General features: G+C 45.1%; 2 protein-coding genes across 3 annotated transcripts; both read left to right on the top strand.

Annotated features, from left to right (window-relative positions):
• The first annotated feature begins 6,054 nt into the window (after positions 1–6,054).
• On the top strand, positions 6,055–11,922 carry LOC100286279 (uncharacterized). Of its 2 annotated transcripts, NM_001159166.1 has the most exons (7): positions 6,064–6,747; positions 7,108–7,145; positions 7,692–7,919; positions 8,005–8,225; positions 10,403–10,560; positions 10,631–11,024; positions 11,110–11,899. In NM_001159166.1, the coding sequence occupies exons 1-7, from the start codon at positions 6,664–6,666 to the stop codon at positions 11,817–11,819; spliced, it is 1,833 nt and encodes a 610-aa protein (NP_001152638.1). In that variant the 5' UTR covers positions 6,064–6,663; the 3' UTR covers positions 11,820–11,899. The 2 variants fall into 2 exon arrangements, with proteins under 2 accessions (XP_008643879.1, NP_001152638.1); XM_008645657.3 differs by lacking the exon at positions 7,108–7,145 and having other exon boundaries at positions 6,055–6,747; positions 11,110–11,922.
• A 2,635-nt stretch (positions 11,923–14,557) lies between these two features.
• Positions 14,558–15,274, top strand: LOC103628799 (ruBisCO large subunit-binding protein subunit beta, chloroplastic). The gene is made up of 3 exons (XM_020537777.1): positions 14,558–14,837; positions 14,915–15,084; positions 15,173–15,274. The coding sequence occupies exons 1-3, from the start codon at positions 14,573–14,575 to the stop codon at positions 15,257–15,259; spliced, it is 522 nt and encodes a 173-aa protein (XP_020393366.1). The 5' UTR covers positions 14,558–14,572; the 3' UTR covers positions 15,260–15,274.
• Positions 15,275–21,202: the final 5,928 nt, after the last annotated feature.

The following is a 21,202-nucleotide window of genomic DNA, read 5'->3' as shown; positions in this document are numbered from 1 at the left end:
TACTACTTATTAAGGTGGTAAGGGTAGCCTGTCGTTCTGCTTTTTTTCATTTCCTATTTTGCCCTCATCCCTGTCCGACAGTAAAAAATGAAATCAAATCTGTAAGAATTGTGAATCAAACTCAAGACCTGCTGCTAGATTAGAGACACAATATCCACCACACCACTTCTTATTTTGTTGTTATAGTAGAAGATATGAGAGTTATTAAAAGTAAGGTATGGCTGATGCCACACTAAGCCATAATGGCTCCTCCGTCGCTGCTGTCCGGCAAACCATCACATTTTGTGACGCGGGACGTCGAGCAACTCCTGACTTGGGGCACTCCGGTCCCATGTGACAAAATCCCCCATTCCCATTCCTATCGTGTAAGCCATCACACACTCCGGACGTTGGGCCCACATTGCAGACTACGGGCGCCCACGTGACAGCCACCCTTAGTTTTGCACACACCGGACCCACGTCTGCTCATGCAAAAAGTTGCCTCAATTTGACATTGGCAGGAGCATTTGACTACGATTGCTTTCTCTGAAGAAGGAAGGCTTATAAGCCGGTAGAAGCTATGTTGGCTGGTCGGTATGGTCATAAAAATCTGTAAGCCGTGACGACGACATAGGTCGCGTGGGCTGTGTTTCTTTGGTGCGGCCCAAGTAGCTGCCAGGAGGCCACACACTTCTTACCCTGACCCAGTTTGGCTTTAGGGTCAGTCTCCCTTGCTTTCTCTGCCCAGCGAGCCCTCGCCCTCTAGCTCTTCCTGCTAGCGCCGTCTCCGTCCCGTGCTCTCTTGTTCATCGTCGATCCCAGCCATCTCAGGAGCACCCACTCACTCCCAGACGCCCGCGCAAAGGAATCCCCCACGATCTCCCTCCAAACTGCCCACTCCCTCCATGATCTCCCCCTCTAGCTCATGATCCCTCCGCCCGCCCCCACCCCCCGCCTGCCACGCCCACGGGCGCAACAAGCCAACAACCCACACTCGGCCCCGCTACCTGGATCCGTCACCATAAATCTGCTACCTCCCCTCGAGTCCTGCTTGATCGCCCCATGCTCGACCGGTCGACCGGACGGAAGGGCATCCCTGACTGTGACCACAGCGCGATGTGCGACGAGTGAGGGCGGTGGCGGGGGTTGCGACCAACGACGGAGAGCCACACAAAGAAGCCAGTCGGCGATGTTTTTCTTAAGGTTCGCTCGCTCATTCCTTCCTTCCTTGTGCTATTGGCGTGTGATCCTAGCTAGCGCTCTCTTGATTTCATCCTTATCCATGTGAATCCTAGATCACACTGCATGCAGATCGGATTACTGGAAGGCCAGACCAGCTGCTTGCATTCACTAGTGCACGGTGTGGGAGCTGAGAGCTCCGTTCCTATGGCCAGGCCCCACCTCTCTTGGGCCCTTGTGCAGATACGCAGAGGTAGTGTCCCCTAATTTGTTTGTCATGTCCCCTAATTTGTTTGTCAGAGCTACTTGAGGATGTCAATGAAGTACGGCTCCGCTGGTTCATCAGTATTCAGTAATTATAAGGCATTATGAGTTAGCATGCTCCCTCCTGCTAAGCTAGCTAAATGTGGTTATCAGGTCTCAATAAGTATCCATTTTTAAAAGTATAAATTGTTATAGCCATACATGTAAGTCTTTATTTTGGAAATAACCAAAGGTTCTAAACCTGCATTGTGCTAACTCGTCAATCATTCCTAAAATGCGATTCTTTTTTTTCATTCAGAGTTTGGTTGGACAAATTAAGATGGATTGAGATCTTAGTTGTTAAGGTAGAAGCAAAAGCACCACCACTGAATCTTGTACTTTAAACGATGATAGCAGCAGTTGCGGTCTTCGATATCTTAGTGTGTTACTTGGTGATAGCAGTAGTTGCGATCTCCAATATTCTAGGGCATGTTTGCCTCCTCTTCTAAACTTAGAGATCTAAAAGCTTTAGAATGTTTTAGCTTTCTTTTGATGTCCAAATCTCTAATATAAGGTGGGCTAAAGGTTAAAGCCAACTTTAGACCACCTGATGCATATAAGGAAAAAGGGTCCACATGTACCATTCTCTGTGGCATAGCAAAATCGAGCTCGATGTCCTTTAAGATTGATCGAGATAATATTAGTCAATACTGAATTTAATTTTAATGACAAGTTTGTAATGAGTAGGATAATAAGGGATATGTTACAGGTTGTTGGTTTCTTGGATGAATATGCTTCTGCATAGGGTTAGGCCTGAAAGGAGAAACAGAACAGGATTGGTTTTTGTAGCTCTCCTCCCCTCATCTCTCCATGGTATTGGAATATATATAACTTTGTGAGTTTATATGGAAAACAATAGATATTGTTTATTTCCTCTCTTCAATCCTCTCCTCTCCTCTCTATGCCATATTACCGCTTTTAAACTATGGCGACACTGCTAGAGGCACTATTATATGTCAAGTTCATATATTAAGAATTTGAACTCTGGCCTATTGATGATGATAATTGTTCATTGTCTGAAATTCCTTTATTTGACCTCTATATATGTCTGAAATTCCTAAACAACATTATGTCCATGTCTGTGTGTTAATATTTTTTGGTCATTATGTCATGAGTTTGTGTTAATAATATGAATACTAAAGCATGTGGTAGGCACCATTATGTCTAAAATTCCTATACACATTGCTTATAATTATTTGAGGATTACACCTGTCTTGAGTTTTTATATTAATAATCTGAATAGTAAGGTTTGTTGTACCTTGTAACACTTGAGTTTAGTTGTTGGCTCTGAACTCTGAAAAATATTTTTTTACCAAATACAACATCAGATGTAATTTTACTACTGTGATTAAGTTGTATCACATATTCACAGTAGTATTATTGTGTTCTTCAAGCAAGTCAATTACAGTGAGCTTTTAGTCATGAATTTACAGTAGTCTATGAAAGATCATTCTTGAATTTTTGCCTTTAAATTGTCTTGTTAAATTTTGTATACTACACTACTAGGTGAGTGCTTGTGCGTCACAGGCCCGAGCTTCTCTTCAACGTCATCCCGGACGACTCATGGATGTCGTCCTCCATCTCATAACAGTATAACACACATTTGTATATATAAGTTATCGAGCTATTATATGATCTCGTTGCAACGCACGGGCACTGAGCTAGTTCTATTAAGAATCTAGGGCCACTCGGCGCTACACGGCTTCATCCTCCGTGCTGAAACTATGAACTCGTCCAGTCGACTAGAACTCATATCTCTATTTTAAAATTTTGAAGCTAGCCATCAGACCACATGTGCCTTAATGTTTTAAAAATAAATAATAATTATATTTGAATAATTATTTTAATATCTATTTGTTTGATATATAACTGTCGGGGACCATAATTAGGGGTACCCTCAAGACTCCTAATTCTCAGCTGGTAACCCCCATCAGCACAAAGCTGCAAAGGCCTGATGGGTGCGATTAAGTCAGGGATCGGTCCATTCGAGGGACTCGATCACGCCTCGCCCGAGCCTAGCCTCGGGCAAGGGCAGCCGACCCCGGAGGATCTCCGCCTCGCCTGAGGTCTCCCTCCAGCGACGAACATACTTTCGGCTCGCCCGAGGCCCTGTCTTCGCCAAGAAGCAACCCTGACCAAATCGCCGCGCCAACCGACCAAATCGCAGGAGCATTTAATGCAAAGGTGGCCTGACACCTTTATCCTGACGCGCGCCCTTCAGTCGACAGAGCCAAAGTGACTGCAGTCACTTCGCCGCTCCACTGCCCGGCCTGACAGAAGGACAGCGCCGCCTGCGCCGTACCGACTGCAGTGCCACTTGACAGAGTGAGGCTGACAGGCAGTCAGGCCCGGCCTCAGGCACCATAGGAAGCTCCGCTCCGCCCGACCAAGGGCTCGGACTCGGGCTCAGCCCCTGAAGACGGCGAACTCCGCTCCGCCCGACCCAGGGCTCGGACTCGGGCTAAGCCCCGGAAGACGGCGAACTCCGCTCCGCCCGATCCAGGGCTCGGACTCGGGCTAAGCCCCGGAAGACGGCGAACTCCGCTCCGCCCGACCCAGGGCTCGGACTCGGGCTAAGCCCCGGAAGACGGCGAACTCCGCTCCGCCCGACCCCAGGGCTCGGACTCAGCCCTGGCCTCAGCTGACGGTCTCCGCCTCGCCCGAACCGGGGGCTCGGACTCGACCTCGGCCACGGAAGACAGACTCGACCTCGACCTCGGAGGAGCCTCCACATCGCCCAACCTAGGGCGCAGACCAGCCACGTCAATAGGAGGCGCCATCATCACCCTACCCCAAGCTGACTCAGGCCACGGGAAACAAGACCGGCGTCCCATCTGGCTCGCTCCGCCAGATAGGCAATGATGGCGCCCCGCACACTCTGTGACGACAGCGGCTCTCAGCCCCCTTACGGAAGCAAGATGACGTCAGCAAGGACTCGACAGCTCCGACAGCTGTCCTTCCTCCAGGCTCCAGCGCTCCTTCGACGGCCACGACACCACACGAGCCGGGCGCCAAAACCTCTCCGGCCGCCACGATGGCATGTAGTTAGGGCGCTAGCTCTCCTCCGCTAGACACGTAGCACTCTGCTACACCCCCCATTGTACATCTGGATCCTCTCCTTACGCCTATAAAAGGAAGGACCAAGGCCCTCTTACAGATGGTTGGACGCGCGGGGACGAGGACGAGACAGGCGCTCACGTAAGGCCGCTCGCTCCCTCTCCCGCGTGGACGCTTGTAACCCTCTACTGCAAGCGCACCCGACCTGGGCGCGGGACAAACACGAAGGCCGCGGGATTTCCACCTCTCTCACGCCCGTCTCCGACCACCTTTCTCCCCCCTTCGCGCTCGGCCTCGCGCCGACCCATCTGGACTGGGGCACGCGGCGATATTTCACTCGTCGGCTCAGGGACCTCCGGTCTCGAAACGCCGACAATAACAACTGTAACAAAGCACATGACTATATAGATATTAACCTATGTGAACGTTTCTTTTAACACATAGGACCACATTGCTGTTTTGTTTGACAGCGGTAAAAGGAACCAAAACTGCCCAAATCACAAACAGACACAACATTCCGAACAGTGGCGAAGCCACCAGGGGTGCCGGAGTGGGCCTGGCACCCCCTAACGGCCCAACCAAATCAGATTAATAATGTATTCTATAGCCCATCTTGCTGCCAGTTTATTATTTGATAGTCCAAAATTCTTAATTTTTCCATCAACACACGACGGCCAGACACCGCATCGTCTTCCACTTCTCTCGCAGCGAGCACCTGGGCACCTGGGACCTGGCTGTCGCACGCACATGCTGGGCTGTGCCGTGTGCGGCTGGCCGGCTGGGCACCTGGCACTCTGGCCGGCAAGGGCGCAAGGCGGCAACAGCGAGCACGTAGGGCCGCAGGGGACAACCGGCACTCAGGTTTGTCTAGTCTTGATTTTGATTTTTGAGAAGCTAGCTAGGTGCCTAGGTAAAAGAATGAATTAGATAATTACCAGTCGTCAATTATGTTTATTTGAGGCATTGTTATTATGTAATTTTGCATCTACTTAATTAGAGTGTCAATTGCCACATTTTCAACTTGATGTTTGCAACCATCCAGAACTGAAGGGTTTATCATCTTTGGCTGATTTAACAAGTGGATTAGTTAAGCTGGGTAAAGATTCTTCTTATCCGATGGTAGATAAATTATTGAGATTACTCTTAACTCTCCCTGTGTCAACTGCGACTACAGAGAGAGCCTTTTCAGCTATGAAATTTGTGAAGACACGTCTTCGAAGCAAAATGGGAGATGCCTATTTACGAGATTATCTGGTCGTTTATATTGAAAGGGAATTAGCGGCAATGATTTGTTCTGATGATATTATCAAGGGCTATGATCTAGCTAATACACGTAGAGCTAAATTCAAAATAACTGAGATGTAATTTTATTTTGTTTGACAAAATAGATGTTGTTTTATTATACTGTTTTTAATGAAGATTATATATCAATATATACATTGTGATTGGTTCTCTTGCTATTTTTATATTGTGTTCTTACTGGTTTGGTCGCTTGGAGGCTAAGTCTGCCCCCTCTATCTTCGGATCCTGTCTTCGCCCCTGATTCCGAACGCCCAACTACTAGTATCTCTTCTGTCTTCTCCGGTTCTCCCTATCCCACCTTTCCCTCCCCACCACCTACCTACCGCTTATTCACCGTCGCCTACCACCTCCCCCTCCTCCACGTGCCGACTTCCGCTCCGCACCGCCAATCCGTCGTAACCCTAGCCTAGCCCAGCCTGGCCTCACCTGATTCCGATCCGTCCATGTTCGCCGCGAGGAATTTTCCTCCCATGGGTTCCGCATACGCCGCCGAGAGGACGCCGATCGATGGAGAATGAGGTGCTGCGTCTGCCGCGTATCCTCCGCCGGGTGCCGGGCCATGGGCGTCGCGGGACGGGCCAATCCGACGTCGTCGCTGCGCAGCCGACGCTGCCTCCGCATGCGGCCGTCTTACGCCCCGTTCTCCGAGCCCTTCACTGAACCCCCGGCACCCGCCGCACCATCATACCCTGCTGCCGCGCACAGTGCGTAGGAGCCGCGGGCGGACCACCGACATCTTCGGCGATCTCCATTCCTCTTTGCTTCCTCTCTCTCTCTCTCTCTCTCTCTCCCCCTCCCCCCCTCTCGCTCGTAGAGTCATTTGCTTGTCGGGGCCGATCCGGAATGGAGGTGTTTGGTTGTGGGACCCACAACGATGTGGTCGATGCTGAATACGCGGAAGTAGATCCAACCGGGCGATACATGCGCGTAAGTTCCTTGTCATCCCTATCTGGATTTATCCTGTCATGGATTTATGATAAATTTTAGGTTTGTTCGATGTGAATGTGATATTGTGATTTGACATCTCCATGGTATTATGTTAAGCTTTAATGATATGCCGCACCACTCTGTTAATCGATTTACTGAAAAAACAACGCATGCATACATCAATTCAGTGAAAATGTATCTGTCTCCTGATGTTTATTGGTATGTAGTCTATTGGTTGACGTGTTTCTGATTAAGACAAGATTATCCTAAAAAATGATTGAAAACATGTCATGCAAAATGACACAAGAAACGACATGACTCTGCCAGTTGTATTGATCTGATTCTCTTTCCTTGGTGCAGTATAATTTGATTCTGGGGAGAGGAGCTTTCAAGACTGTGTATGCCCTCTGCTCCTCAGCGTCCTCTTTGTCCACTTAACATTTCCTTGTTAAATAGATTCTTTTGCTCGCAATTATTCCCTCTACCCCTCGGCATCTTGTCTAATTGAAAATATATTGGGTGAAAAGATCTTGGAAACATGCAAGATGTGGCTGAACACAAGGTGCACGTTTTAACTAGTCATAGGCTGATGTCAAGAGCTGTGAGCCTGTGACCAACTTCTTTAAAAGTAGATATGTTTTGCTAGAGTGGGAGTGTCGGGCTGTTGAGCTGATTGGTTCGTCTGGCATTTTGGCGGTTGACAGTAATAACCGTTGTTTAAGATATATTCCCCACCTCTCTTTCACATCAGGAGAAAGGCATTACTGTTGCATGCCAAACATGGTAGTGATCTACTGCAATTCAGAAGGGATATGCTTATTAGAAATTCGGTACACAATCATAATGGCACATGGTTTTTTATGTTTTTTCTGAATTGTCTTCAACTCGTTAGAATATATTAAGTTTGGTATGTCTAATTTTTTTTCTTCATTAAATTTATATAGTTATAAGGCATTTGATGAGGTCGAAGGCATTGAGGTCGCCTGGAATCAAATCAACATAGATGAGGTGATGCAGTGTCCAGATAATCTTGATAGGCTCTACACAGAAGTTCATCTTCTGAAGTCACTCAAGCATGAAAATGTTATGAAGTTTTATTATTCATGGATTGATGACCAGAGTAAGAAAATTAATGTCATCACAGAGTTGTTCACGTCTGGAAGCCTCAGGCAGTAAGTAACCAGTACTAGTAACCAGTCTATATTATTGCTTCCATTCTTATTGAGTAATGACACTCGGACCTTTGTGTGTTTCTAGTTACCGTCAGAAACATCCACGTGTTAACTTGAAGGCAATAAAGAATTGGGCAAGGCAGATTCTTCATGGATTGGATTACCTGCATAGCCACCAACCTCCGATTATCCATAGAGACTTGAAGTGTGATAATATTTTTGTTAATGGAAACCATGGAGAAGTTAAGATTGGAGATCTTGGACTAGCTACAGTAATGCAAACACCTAGGGTGAGGAGTGTTATTGGTAATGATCTTGTCATTTTATGGCTTCAGATTCTCAATTTACTATCAATAAATCTCTTGTTATCTAATGTCCTTCAGTCGAGAGATAAAAAAACTCGACCTACAGGGGGTAAGACAGCCCCCGGGATTTTTTTTAAGAAGAAGACCTTCTCACACAAGTCGAGAAAAATCTTGAACCCCTATCCCACCCATACACAGTGGCTCCGAAGCCCCTTAGACCTGTGCTTTGGCGTGGGACAGATAAGGGGATTTTTTTTTAACCACAGCCTGAAATTCGCTCCCACGGAGAGTCGAACCCAGGACCTAAGGAGTGCTACTCAGACCACCTAGCCATTTCGGCTAGAGGCCCTTTCGCAGTCGAGAGATAATCTAGGTGACCATTTCATTGATACTGATTATTTGAAAGGAGAATTGAGATTTATTTATTCCCTAGTTATTCTTGATTGGATCTGAGCTACGAAGGATATTGTGGACCGTGGTTGCACAGAATTTGCTGTCCCAGTAGCTGTCAGTAACCGGAAGGGCGGGCCTGGTGCAGCGGTAGAGCCTATCGTCTGTAACCGGAAGGTCACGGGTTCGAGCCCCAGCCTCTGCATATTATGCGGGGAAGGCTTGGCGCTTAAAGATACCCTTGCCCAGACCCCGCACAATACGGTAAGCCTACGACACTGGATACGCCCCCCCCCCCCCCCCCCCCAATCGAACCCAGGACCTAAGGAGTGCTACTCAGACCACCTAGCCATTTCGGCTAGAGGCCCTTTCGCAGTCGAGAGATAATCTAGGTGACCATTTCATTGATACTGATTATTTGGAAGGAGAATTGAGATTTATTTATTCCCTAGTTATTCTTGATTGGATCTGAGCTACGAAGGATATTGTGGACCGTGGTTGCACAGAATTTGCTGTCCCAGTAGCTGTCAGTAACCGGAAGGGCGGGCTTGGTGCAGCGGTAGAGCCTACCGTCTGTAACCGGAAGGTCCTGGGTTCGAGCCCCAGCCTCTGCATATTATGCGGGGAAGGCTTGGCACTTAAAGATAGCCTTGCCCAGACCCCGCACAGTACGGGAAGCCTACGGCACTGGATACCCCCCCCCTCGTAGCTGTCAGTCTTATTTATGTGCAGAGCCAATTAGCCACTTACTGGCCTAACTCACTGACATCTGTTGCATGCATAAGCATTGTTCCTAAATGACCTATGCCTCATTGAAATCAGCTTGCTTTATATATCCACAAGTTTTTTTTTCCGCAACCATACCTAAGGGAATAAAAAACGATTACAAAGGCTGAAACCCTTGATGGCAACCAAAGGTTTTCATCAGCAGGCGCCAGCCAAAAGGTGGCAGAAGAAAAAAAAAACTAAAAACACAGGCTAGTGAAACTTGTTATTACAAAAGACTCATTAGCTACTGAAGGTGCCTGTACGCTGTACCCCACCTGCATCAAACCACTGCTTCCTGGATTATCTGCTGTGTGATTGCTGATGTGAGCAGTTCACTTTCTAAAATGTCCGAGCATTCCTTTCTTTCCAGAGCGACCAACTGGCAAGCATAACCAAGGAATCAAATCCTTTTCTGATCTAACACTGAACCTGTTTTCTTGTCTGAATCCACCAGAGTAAAGCGTCAATCTCCTGACGAGCAGCCAAGCTGGATAGGCCTAGCGGTAGCAGAATCCTTGACCAAACTTCCCTGCTGAGAATGCAACCTTGGTACCCAATGGTGTTTCCTGAGCTAGGTTTTAGATATTGCGTCATGCCATTTTTTAGACCCCCTCTCCACATGCACATGCACAAAAAAAGTGGAACTTATCCCTATTCCTATTCATACATGTCACCTTGGATTACTTTCTCTGTGGTACCTTATTTGCACCGTGTCATACCAGACTAGGACTACCATGCTGTAGTGTTGAAGTTCTGTCATGGAAAACTGCTACTTTTTCTTATTAAAATAGAGCTTTATTGTGTGGGTGAATGAATAGAATCATTGTATATGCATGTGACTAGTGGTCTTGTGTTTTCTCTGTTGCTCTTGATGTATTTATGACATTATTAATCATCGTTTTGAGATTGATTATTTATTATTGTTTGACAATGTTAAACTTCTTCTCATCTGTTCATGTTTGCTTTCTGATTTATGAGATACACTTCTATCATGTGGGACATTTGTCTTACATTCTGCAGGTACCCCAGAATTCATGGCACCTGAACTTTATGATGAAAATTATGATGAGCGTGTTGATATTTACTCATTTGGAATGTGTTTGTTGGAGATCTTTACTCTTGAATATCCATACAGTGAATGTACGAATCCAGCTCAGATTTTTAAGAAAGTATCCACAGTAAGTGCTCCTTCACTTATTTGTAGAATTGCAACACTATTTTATCTAAACTACCACCTAATATCTGTAGGGTGTTAAACCTGCTGCATTGGCTAGAATTTCTGATCTTCAAGTAAAGCAGTTTATTGAGAAATGTTTAGTTCCTGCTTCTGAGAGGTCGTCTGCCAAAGAACTTCTGCAAGACACATTTCTTTGTCCTGACAATACACATGAACCTGCTGTCACTAAGTTTATATCTCCAGCACCTAAAAAAACAGTAGATATCTCTCTGGCGTCTTTGCATATGGATGTTGACACTTTGGAATCTAGCCATACTGATTCAGGCAAGGAAAATGGATCTGTTGCTCCACATACACCAGTTTTGGAGTTCACAAGAACCAACAAAAATACAGAGCTAAAGCTAAAGGGCGAGAAACTTGATAACAACTCCGTGTCACTGGTTTTGCGAATTGCTGATTTCTCTGGTATGCCTTACTTGGATACATTTCTTTGAAGCTCAGTTTTTGCATATTGTTGGTGCCTTAACAGCTAATGCCTTTCTGATTCCAGGTCATGCAAGAAATATCCATTTCCTCTTTTACTTGGACTCTGATACAGCTATGTCTGTAGCTGCTGAAATGGTTGAACAATTGGAGTTAGCGGACTGCGACGTTACGTTCATTGCTGATTTTATTGACCTTTTGATAGTGAATCTTATTCCAGGTTGGAGACCTGTAAATGATGCAGCAGCGAACTCGTATAGGCGATCTGAAAGTGAACTTGCAGTCAATTCCCATCAGAACATCTCAAAGTTGGTACCTGATTATGCATTAATTGATGGTGTGATGCGCCCAAAAGATGTGAATGCATCAACTAGTTGCCTTGACTCTGTCTCAAGTGCAACCAACCTAGGAGGATCACAAGGTTCTGAAGGTTCAGTCATTTCTGTACAGCTTGCTGAGAGTTCCAAAAGTGTGAGTGACTATGGGGCCGAGGATTATGGCACTATGGACTGTGGTGGGTACAAAGACGGAATCAGCACATTAGATTGCAGCCATGTTTTAGATAATGGATCGAGGTCGATTTTCCATATAGATCAAGCATCACCTTTCTTGGAGTTGGCCAGCTGTGGTTCATCAACTTCAACTGATAACCAGGATGTGATGAACGGGGAGCTTGTTTTTATTGAAGCTCAGTACAAGCACTTGGTTGATGAGTTGACAAGGATGCGAGAAGAGGCTAGGGAAGGAGCTCGAAAAAACTGGTTGCCAGATACATGATGTTTTTGTTCAAATTTGGCATTTCCTCTAAACATCATAAACTATGTTCGATTTCATGTTTGAAGTGTGAGAAATGTTAATAATCTGTTTTAGTTAAAGCATTGATGTAGTTTGCAAGTCACAGCAAACTTCGTGCCCGTCCCCAGATCAGGTGGTCGTTCTCTCGTTGAGGGCGGAGCAGGACCAGATTTTCCCAGAGCACAGAACCACCTTAACACTCCCTACAAAAAAAATAATTGTATGATCGTTCTCCTGGGAGCCATTCCTCCGTTCTTCCCTCAATTCATGTCGCTGTATGAAAGCAGGGTGATGATAAGACGGGGTGCAGAATTGCAGGTTTGACAAGGTAGTATGCGTTTGGGGGCGGTCTGCCGTACTAGGCATAACGTCAATCAACGAATACAACTTGCCTGACTATGAGCTTGCTTATTCTAAGCCTGTAAAGTAAATTGCGCAATGTTTTGAACTCCAAATAAACACTCTAACGTCAATCAACGAATACAACTTGCCTGACTATGAGCTTGCTTATTCTAAGCCTGTAACGTAAATTGCGCAATGTTTTGAACTCCAAATAAACACTCAAATACAGTTCATACTTCCATAGAAATATTTTGTTGACAAAATAAATAAAGACATTAGTGATGGGGGGCAATTGATCGACCCGACCCATTAGTGATGGGGTAGAGTTCGGAGATTTTCTCGGCTCCGACCATGTTTCGGTCTCTTAATTTAATACGGAGAGAATGGTATTTTTCTCTCATGCCGAGTTTTTTAAATACCACGTTGCAGGCCTTGGGTATGCTGGCTATTGCAAACGAAGAAATTATTAGACTACTAGGTGAATGCCCGTGCGTTGCAACGGAAATATTTATATCATGATAACTTATGTACAAAATTTGTGTTATACTGTTATAAAATGGAGGACGGCATTCGCGAGCCATCTAGGATGTTGTTGAAGCGAAACTGGGGTCACCGCCGAACGCGCCGGCCCACAGCATGAGGTTGCCCGTCTGCGAGGTGCGCAAGATGGAGGGGACAGTCTCAGGAGGGAGCAATCTCCGAGGGACGGTGACCTACATGTATCTATGTTCATAGTAATTTCCTCTCTATCTATTGTCCAGCATGTAAGGCGGTGAGCAGGCACCGACTTGTAGTTGACTACCGACTTGTAGTTGACTGCTTGCAAAATTCTGAATAAAAAGAAACCAACACATCGTAAATAATTAATAGACATATGCTTACTAAATTGGACATGGCGTTCATGTTGCACACTAAAAACAATAAAATTGAATTGATCATATAAACCTAAAAAGGGAGAATTAGTAGACAAGCATAAAAATGGCGATGATACTAACGAAACATGAAGGCCCTTAAATTGTTATGATATAGAAAAATCTAGGCTATTGTTTCCTTTTGGTAACTTGTCCTTGTTACGCAAGGAGAAGAATTCATGCCAATATTTTCCATGAAGCAAAATAGGCTACGAAATGATGTTTAGGAAATTAAATTATAAATAGTGGGCTACCTTCACACAGATAAGCCAATAACGATAATTGGGACGAAGTTTGTCTGCAAGTGGTGATTGATTTGGTTACTGATGGAAGCATAACTCTGAATAATAATGAAGCCATGAAGGTAAAAAACCAATCGAAATTATGTATGTTTAGTATTTGCACCAACTTGAAATAAATGACACGAATATAATAATAAAATTATCATTGCCAAGTGAACACACCTTGTGGTGCAAGGTCATCTCAACATGGTGGTACCTTAGGACAGATAAACAAAGGAAAAGAAAGGAATAGTAGATTTCCCATACCATTTCAAGAAGTTGGTCTATGCTCAAAAGATCTGATGCAGGTACATAAGATGTGTAAGTTTCTGTGTTTTCTAAAGCTTCCCCCAAAACATCATGGTCATTCCCCAAGTCAATCAGCAAGCCCAGCTAAAAAACACACATGTTTTTAGCATCGAAGTAGGAAATGGATGTGTCACTATGCCAGATGTATATACCTCTTGATGGAGACCAGTCTCATGAGACCCTGATGAAGGATTATCGACATACATTTAAAAGAGTTGAGTGCCTGTAGGACACATGTCTTCGGGAGTGAAATCAGTTACTCCTTGCCATCAGACACATACAAAAAAAATGAGTTGTAATCACATAACAAAATATTGAACAAAGTGTTAACAAAACAATAAAAATAACTGGAATTCTGGAAATAGCTATTTCAGACAATGATCTATTCAAAAATCAGTTATTCTTTGCCAACAATCAAACAAGAAAAGATGAATCCATAAACATTTAAAGAACACCATAATATAGATAGTAATACTAACCTTGGTAGCTCTTCCTTTAATTGTAGATTCTCCATTACAATTTTTGTAATTTTTGGATTACGATCTAATTGACCCCGTTAGACTTCTAATTCCTTTACAAGGTTTTCCTTCTCTTGTAAAAGATATGATTCAACAGGTAACTTCCTTGAAAGAACCTGCTCCAGTCTTTTGATCCGTTCTTCACGATACTTAGGCCTCATCTTGAAGCTGCTTACCTCTTCTGTCTTTTTGAGCTGCCTGTGTGAGAACAGAATATTTAAATCAGCAAACACAAACATATCTATTACTGCCGATTCGTTATATGGCTTTCACATTGCTTTCCTGTTTCAAAAGAAAAAACTCTAACCTATTGGGGGGTGGGGGTAAGACAGTTCCTAGGCAAACAACAGTTGCTTTCCTGTTTCAGACTATTAATGCTATTGTCTTTCATCTTCATTGTTCAGCTGCTTTTGGTTGATAATAAAATCACCAATGCAAGGGATCTTATCAACGTTTTGGAAGAAGCCATCAGAGGTGCATACCCAATCCTGATAATTGCAGAGGATATTGAGCAGGAGGCTCTTGCTACCCTTGTCGTCAACAAGCTCAGAGGATCACTGAAGATCGCTGCCATCAAAGCCCCTGGTTTTGGAGAGCGCAAGACTCAGTACTTGGATGATATTGCCATCCTTACTGGAGGTCAGCTAAACTTCCATTCTAAAGCTTCATTTTGATCATGTATGCACCTTATCCATAAACATACTTTGTTTCTGCAGCAACTGTAATCAGAGATGAAGTTGGGCTGTCACTTGACAAGGCCGACAAATCAGTTCTTGGAACAGCTGCAAAGGTTGTCCTTACGAAAGGGTCGACAACAATTGTTGGTGATGGCAGCACCCAGGAAGAAGTTACTAAGAGGGTTGCACAGATTAAAAATCTCATTGAGGTCTGACCTTTTCCTGTTCTATTTGCTCACTTGACTTTACTGCTCAGGTGAAAGTCTGAAGCTCTGTTTTTATGAACCTAATTTGCAGGCTGCAGAACAAGAATACAAAAAGGAAAAGCTCAATGAGAGGATAGCGAAGCTTGCTGGTGGTGTTGCTGTCATTCAGCTAATGTGAAGTCCAGGGATCGCAATGTGTTATTTGTTCAATGTTCTTTTCATCATTCAATGTTGCAGGTATGGTGGATAACCATAATTCATGTATGTCGTTGCTTGACAGGTGGGAGCACAAACAGAAAAAATTGAATCATTGTATGCAAGTGTTGTATTGAGTTACCTCCATGCAACTGCAGCTTCCTTGATTGCGTCTACTCCATATGGTAGGATATGGGCATGCGACAATAGATGTCTCAAATGATTCCAAGAATGTAAAGAATGAAGTTATTTATCAGGGAGATTTCTGGTAATGGAAAGGTTGGATGCCAAGAGTCTAGTTGATATTACTTCAGAAGAATTATGTGGATTTTGGATAAGGGATGTAGATAAGATGCATATGTGTGTTGTTTACAGCTACATAGCATACAAATTGCATGCCTTTAGTCAGAAAACAACCAGAAAGGAATGAACATGTTAGAGCACATGACTGTAAAGGGCACCAATTAAGTATGAAGGCTTTTGTATTGTATATACTAACCAGACAGAAAATATTTTGGTCGTCATATCCTAAAGAGATCGGGTGGTTATACCATTCCATTGGTGATCCAACTTCTGTATCTGACAAATTTATTACCATCAAATAAAATATTGAAAGGAGGCTAGAAGCACCAAAGACATGTATAATTTCCCTTTTACCTGCATAACCATATTGCTATTGTTGGAAGATGGCATCTGGATATGGTGAAATGGAGCACGGGGATCTTTCTTCAATGGAACCAGTATACCAGAAAATAAACTATAGATTACTCCACACTCGCTGTCTGCAAGGAAAAAATGAAGATTATATTCATGAAAAGGCTAAATCGTGTGTAAAAACATTAAGGTAAAATTAATGTCCATTTTCATGTATAATGTATGTCCCGGATGCATTAGTGATGAATAGATAACATTAGTGAAGCTCTACACGCATAATCATTTGTTTTAGTTTTCAATGTTTTAGTGAAACTCCCTGGATAATGAGTTGTTTCAGAGAAACAACTGACTAAAATAGTTGTTGCTAGCCATGGAAAAATATGTCATGTACACCATGTTGGAACAGATGACATGGAACAGCTTGGAGTGAAACAACTAAATGAAACAGTTGCTGCTAGCCAAGCTCTGGTATAATTAAGCCATGGAAAATGATGACTGGATGATGAAATGACGCCACTTAAGATTAAACCCCCCTAATTTGGAGGGGAATGTTTGACAAAAAAATTAGAAGGCAATTCTCATCGATATTTACCTTGCTACAACCCAACACAAGGTCAGAAAATAAGTCTGGAGGCAAATAATCTGTGTCCTTTGACAGAACAGATAAAATCAGAAAATCTCTCACAGCTAAATGAACCATGTGTGAAGAATGAATTATCTTGTCTGACCAGCAATGGTACCAGCCAAGAACATAAAGGAGGGATTGGAGGCCACAAACTTGCAGCAGCAAGCATGATGGTTCTTTCTGGTCAATCATTTCCTGCAAATGCTGGTGAATCAGTGAGAAATGCGCATGTCTTGGCAGTATTTAAAGAGGGTAGAGACCGTATATCTTCACTTACACTTAGGGAGTATCATAACAGGCTAGTGTCAATGATTCGGAAGCACAAGATTAAGCAACTGATAAGAGCAATCTATATAGTGGAAAAAACTTATGATACAGAAGCATATGATTAAATTAAAAAAACAAAAATTTGGCAATAACGGTAGAAGTTTCACATTTAACTGTGTATTATCAAATAGGTTGCTAACAATTCAGTACTACAAATCATCACAATCTTGAACCGAAGAGGAGGGTTAACGGACTGTTAGAAACATCCATTCCCATCTAGTATTTCCATCCGGTACTGTAAATAATCGTAATACTCAACTGAAGCCAAATAATTAGCTGTCGATCAGAAACATGCTCCCATCCAGTGTACTGCTTTCCTAGTGATAAGGCGAACAGAACAACTGCTGCAAGTATTTAGTTTCAATTTCAGGTCAACAAGTATTCTAACATTATGCACATGCATATACCTGTTAAGATGTTTAAAATTCAAGTTATATCATGGTGATATGTAAATCAGCGAAGTATTGATGTAGAGATCAAATAAATGAGGCAATGCAACTTTACTGAAACTGGAATTTTAGACCAACGTGCTGACTACTGAACAAGAAAAAAATGAACTGTATGAATAAATCATGCTACAAAAGTTGTGAATCATAGGACAATATGTTAATTAAATCATGCTACAAATGATAGTGCAGTCCTTTATTTAATAAAAAATAGAAAGCACAATATGTTTCATGTATCATTACCATGCAGTGTAATCAGATTGATGAAATGGGCATTATACATAAGATTCAACATCAATTACACTAACCTTACTATAAGGTGTAGAGGACGATGCTCCACCCAGCCTGCTCAGCTCCCTCCCTCCAAGCAGCAAAAGCACGGCTTGGACCTACGGACGAAACCAATAGCTCTCATCAATCTTGCGAATTGAATTGACTACAAGCAGAGAAAACAAGTTCACATCTATAGAGGGTAGAAGAGGAGGGGGCCATTTTAGGGGAGACAAAGAGAACCAACACTGTGCGAGTCCATCTGCCTGGAATGTAACTCGCCATGGAAAAAAAAGGTGAGCTGGTTGGTTGCCATGGGCAGCACAACCCCAGCCACGAGGTGCTCCACAGATGGGGCAACGACAGCGAGGGGCGGGCGGCGATCCCATCTGCCGGTTGCAGGTGCTGACCGGGCCTCCACCAATGGGGCAACGACGGCGAGAGCGGGGCAGCGATCCCATCCACCGGCTGCTGGTGTCGATCGGGCCCCATCACAGCTAGTACGAATTGTTTCCATTGTTGTTGGACGTGACGAGATCAGATCGAACAATAGGATGTGGGGTGAAGGGTAACCCTATGTGGGAGAGCAGTGGGCGACGAGCGGCGCGTGCGGAGAGAGGGAGAGGAGGGTGTCAGTGTTTTGGGTCCGACCGCACACCCGGGGTTGCCCCTCAAGGTGTTTTTAGGAGTAGGACGGTGTCGACGACTGTAGCAAAATGGTTCGTGCCGATCGCACGAGGGACAGTGGACAAGATTTACAGGTTCGGGCCGCTTAGAGATGCGTAACACCCTACGTCCTGGTGAGTATGTTTGGTGAGCGTGGTTACAAGAGGGCTCTCTGGATTGAGGACACAGAGAGTTGATGTGGGTGGCTAAGTAAGATAGGTCGATCTGAAGGGGTGCCCCCTAGGCCTTATATACCCGACCGTGGGGCAGTACACGTGGATATGATAACAACAAGTAGCTAAAAGATAGTGAACCTCTTGAGTTTATCCCTACGTAACCCTCGCCGACTTATCCTCGCATGGCTCCGTTGCAAGGGGGCTTCAGCGCGGGAAAGTCGGGTCTCTGTTGCAGTCACTCGCTCGACGTTGTGGACCGTCCGGGTTTGCACCAATCCGGCCTCATGTTGCTCCGCTTTGCTGATTGCTTCTCCCCAGGCCCACGAAAGAATGACCTTACGATTTATTAGGCCCTTGGGCCTTTCGTGAGGTCTTTTACTCTTTTAGTGGACCCGGGGGATATCTGTCCCCCACAAGCCCCCGATCTTTGGGTTAATTTAGAGATAATCAGCCCAAAGATCCCAGGTCCAGCTTGCAGGTGATTTGAAGAAAAATGACTTCCCGTTGTTTTCTCCTGCTCCGATCACTCGTTGACCGAAGCTTAGTTTCGTGTTTGTGCCTTAGAGGTCGGCATTCCAATTTGTAGGATTCTGAACTTCATTGGGTGCACCGAAGGTGCACCCAATGGGTGTAGCCCCCGAGCTTCGAGTAGATTTTTAGAAAATAATCCACTCGAAGGTCTTCCCTAGAAATTATCTCCATTTGTGCTCCTGCATTTTGGTTGAGGGCTGGCCTTTTAATCTTGCCCCACGCCTTAGAAGTCGGCACTATCTCAGCTTGGAATGATAATCCATGGGGTGCACCGAAGGTGCACCCAATGGGTGTAGCCCCCGACCTTCAAATGGATTTTTAAGGATAATCCATTCGAAGGTCTTCCTTTTGTGCCTCTTTGCTGAAAATTATCCCTTTCGCTTGTAGAAATCGGCATGAAGCTATTTGCATTATGCTTTAGAGGTCAGCATTATGTCATCAATATTTTGCTGCAGAGGTCAGCGTACATTTTGTCTTTAGCAGCCGAGTTCGCAATCCGTCCATATCTTACTGAGTAGCGCAATTTATTTGCCCTGCGACTGATTGGACATCTGATGGACGTTCTCTGTCTAGTCTTCACGTCGCTTCTGTCGGCCATATCTTGTACTTCGCTGGCTATATTTGGCTTTCCTCTGATCCTTACCCATTTCTCATTTTTGTCTTGAGGTATTCACTGCGTGCCCTGCACAGATGTGACCGTTTTGAAAATTATACTGATAATTCCTGGGCGTCCCCCCCAATGGGTGTGGGCAAGGGATGGCTTGGTACGCTGAGTGTTTTAGCCGGCTGCTTCTGAGTAGTAATGTGATGGGACGACGAGTGTAATCATATCCTCCGCGCTGTTGACTGGAGTCCCAATGGGTGTAGTGTTGCATGAAACGGCGTCAGCCGCCTGACGTGTCTTCAGACGGGTGGAAGTGCCTATTGAATGCTTTGCGACTGTTCAGTGACCGCGGTTGGAGGTGAGCGGTTGCCTTCTCCCTCTATAAATAACGTCGTTGCCTCTTCTGGTTTTTTCACATCTCCTCGCTGTTCTTTACTGCTCCCTTCTCTTCTCTCCCTGTCTGCTTCTGCCATGGGCAAGAGTAACAAGCGCAAACGCGAACCGACTCCTCCATTGGAGGATTTCGGTGACTCGGAATACTCGGAGGAGGAGTTCTCCTCCGAGTCCGAGGGATCTCCGGCTCCCGTCTCTCCCCCGGCATCGTCCGATGACTCGGACGACTCCCAGGGGATAGCCGCGGAAGTCTGGACATACATCCGGGCCGTCGAGCGCTCCGGGCTCGAGGGCTCGGATGAGTCGGAGTACTCCTCGGATGAGGAGGACTCGGACGGCGGCGGCGAGGACGAGGACGACGACGACGACGGCGGCGACGACGACGACGGTGGCGACGGCGACGGTAGCGGCAGCGGTAGGGGCAGCGGCGACGGCGGCAGGGACGGTGACGGCGGCAGCAGCAGGGGCAGGGCCAGTGGCTAGACGCCACTGGTCTTCTTAGATATTAGTATAGTGTAGTATAGTTAGAATAATGTAGTAGTAATGTAGAGTAGTATAGCGTAGTGTAGTAATAGTAGTAATGTAATGTAGTAAGAGTAGGGAAGTATCAACTCGCGAAGAGTTGATTTGTAAGTTTATTAACTTCCCTTTGAATGAAAGAATGACATTTGACTTCTCTTTTGATGACTGCCCTGCTTACTTGTGAGTCTAATTCCTTTGAAAAAGTAAATGAAATACTCGGGCATTGAACTGATGTTTTCGGAAATGGTTGCCGAGTAACTTTGTAGGTGACGTTGGCGCTTGTAGAAGTAATGCCGAGCAACTGAACATTGTATCAGCGTTTTAGAGGCAACGCCGAGTGACTGGAGGTCGACATCGGCATTTTAGAAGTAATGCCGAGCGACTGAATACGAAATCAGCGTTTTAGAGGTAACGCCGAGTGACTGGAGGCCGCCCGAGCCACTTTGAGGATGATGGCCGAGTGATGAGGTGGCGCATCGGTGTTATGGGGATAACTACCGGGGTGACCACGTGGCACGCTGGTTTTGGAAATAACCGCCGGGTGATGACTGGGCACTTTTTGAAACGGTATCTGGCTCGAGAATATCCCATAAGAGCTGCGCTTTTAGCCGCCTTTGCTTTCCGTGCCCTAGTTCTTGCATTCCTGCATCCGAATACTCTCTGCTGCTCGCCTCCACTCTGCCTGCTAGTAGAATCGATATGGCACCCAAGA

Source organism: Zea mays, chromosome 5 (assembly GCF_902167145.1).
Source record: "Zea mays cultivar B73 chromosome 5, Zm-B73-REFERENCE-NAM-5.0, whole genome shotgun sequence".
NCBI lineage: Eukaryota > Viridiplantae > Streptophyta > Magnoliopsida > Poales > Poaceae > Zea > Zea mays.
The sequence above is the reverse complement of the archived record's forward strand: the minus strand, read 5'-3'. Positions and strand labels throughout refer to the sequence as shown.

Coding starts and splice junctions, on each gene's coding strand:
- LOC100286279 (NM_001159166.1), top strand. CDS start 6,664: ATGGAGGTGTTTGGTTGTGGGACCCACAACGATGTGGTCGATGCTGAA. Junction 6,748..7,107: donor CAACCGGGCGATACATGCGC/GTAAGTTCCTTG, acceptor TCCTTGGTGCAG/TATAATTTGATTCTGGGGAG. Junction 7,146..7,691: donor AGAGGAGCTTTCAAGACTGT/GTATGCCCTCTG, acceptor AAATTTATATAG/TTATAAGGCATTTGATGAGG.
- LOC103628799 (XM_020537777.1), top strand. CDS start 14,573: ATGCTATTGTCTTTCATCTTCATTGTTCAGCTGCTTTTGGTTGATAAT. Junction 14,838..14,914: donor TATTGCCATCCTTACTGGAG/GTCAGCTAAACT, acceptor TTGTTTCTGCAG/CAACTGTAATCAGAGATGAA. Junction 15,085..15,172: donor AGATTAAAAATCTCATTGAG/GTCTGACCTTTT, acceptor CCTAATTTGCAG/GCTGCAGAACAAGAATACAA.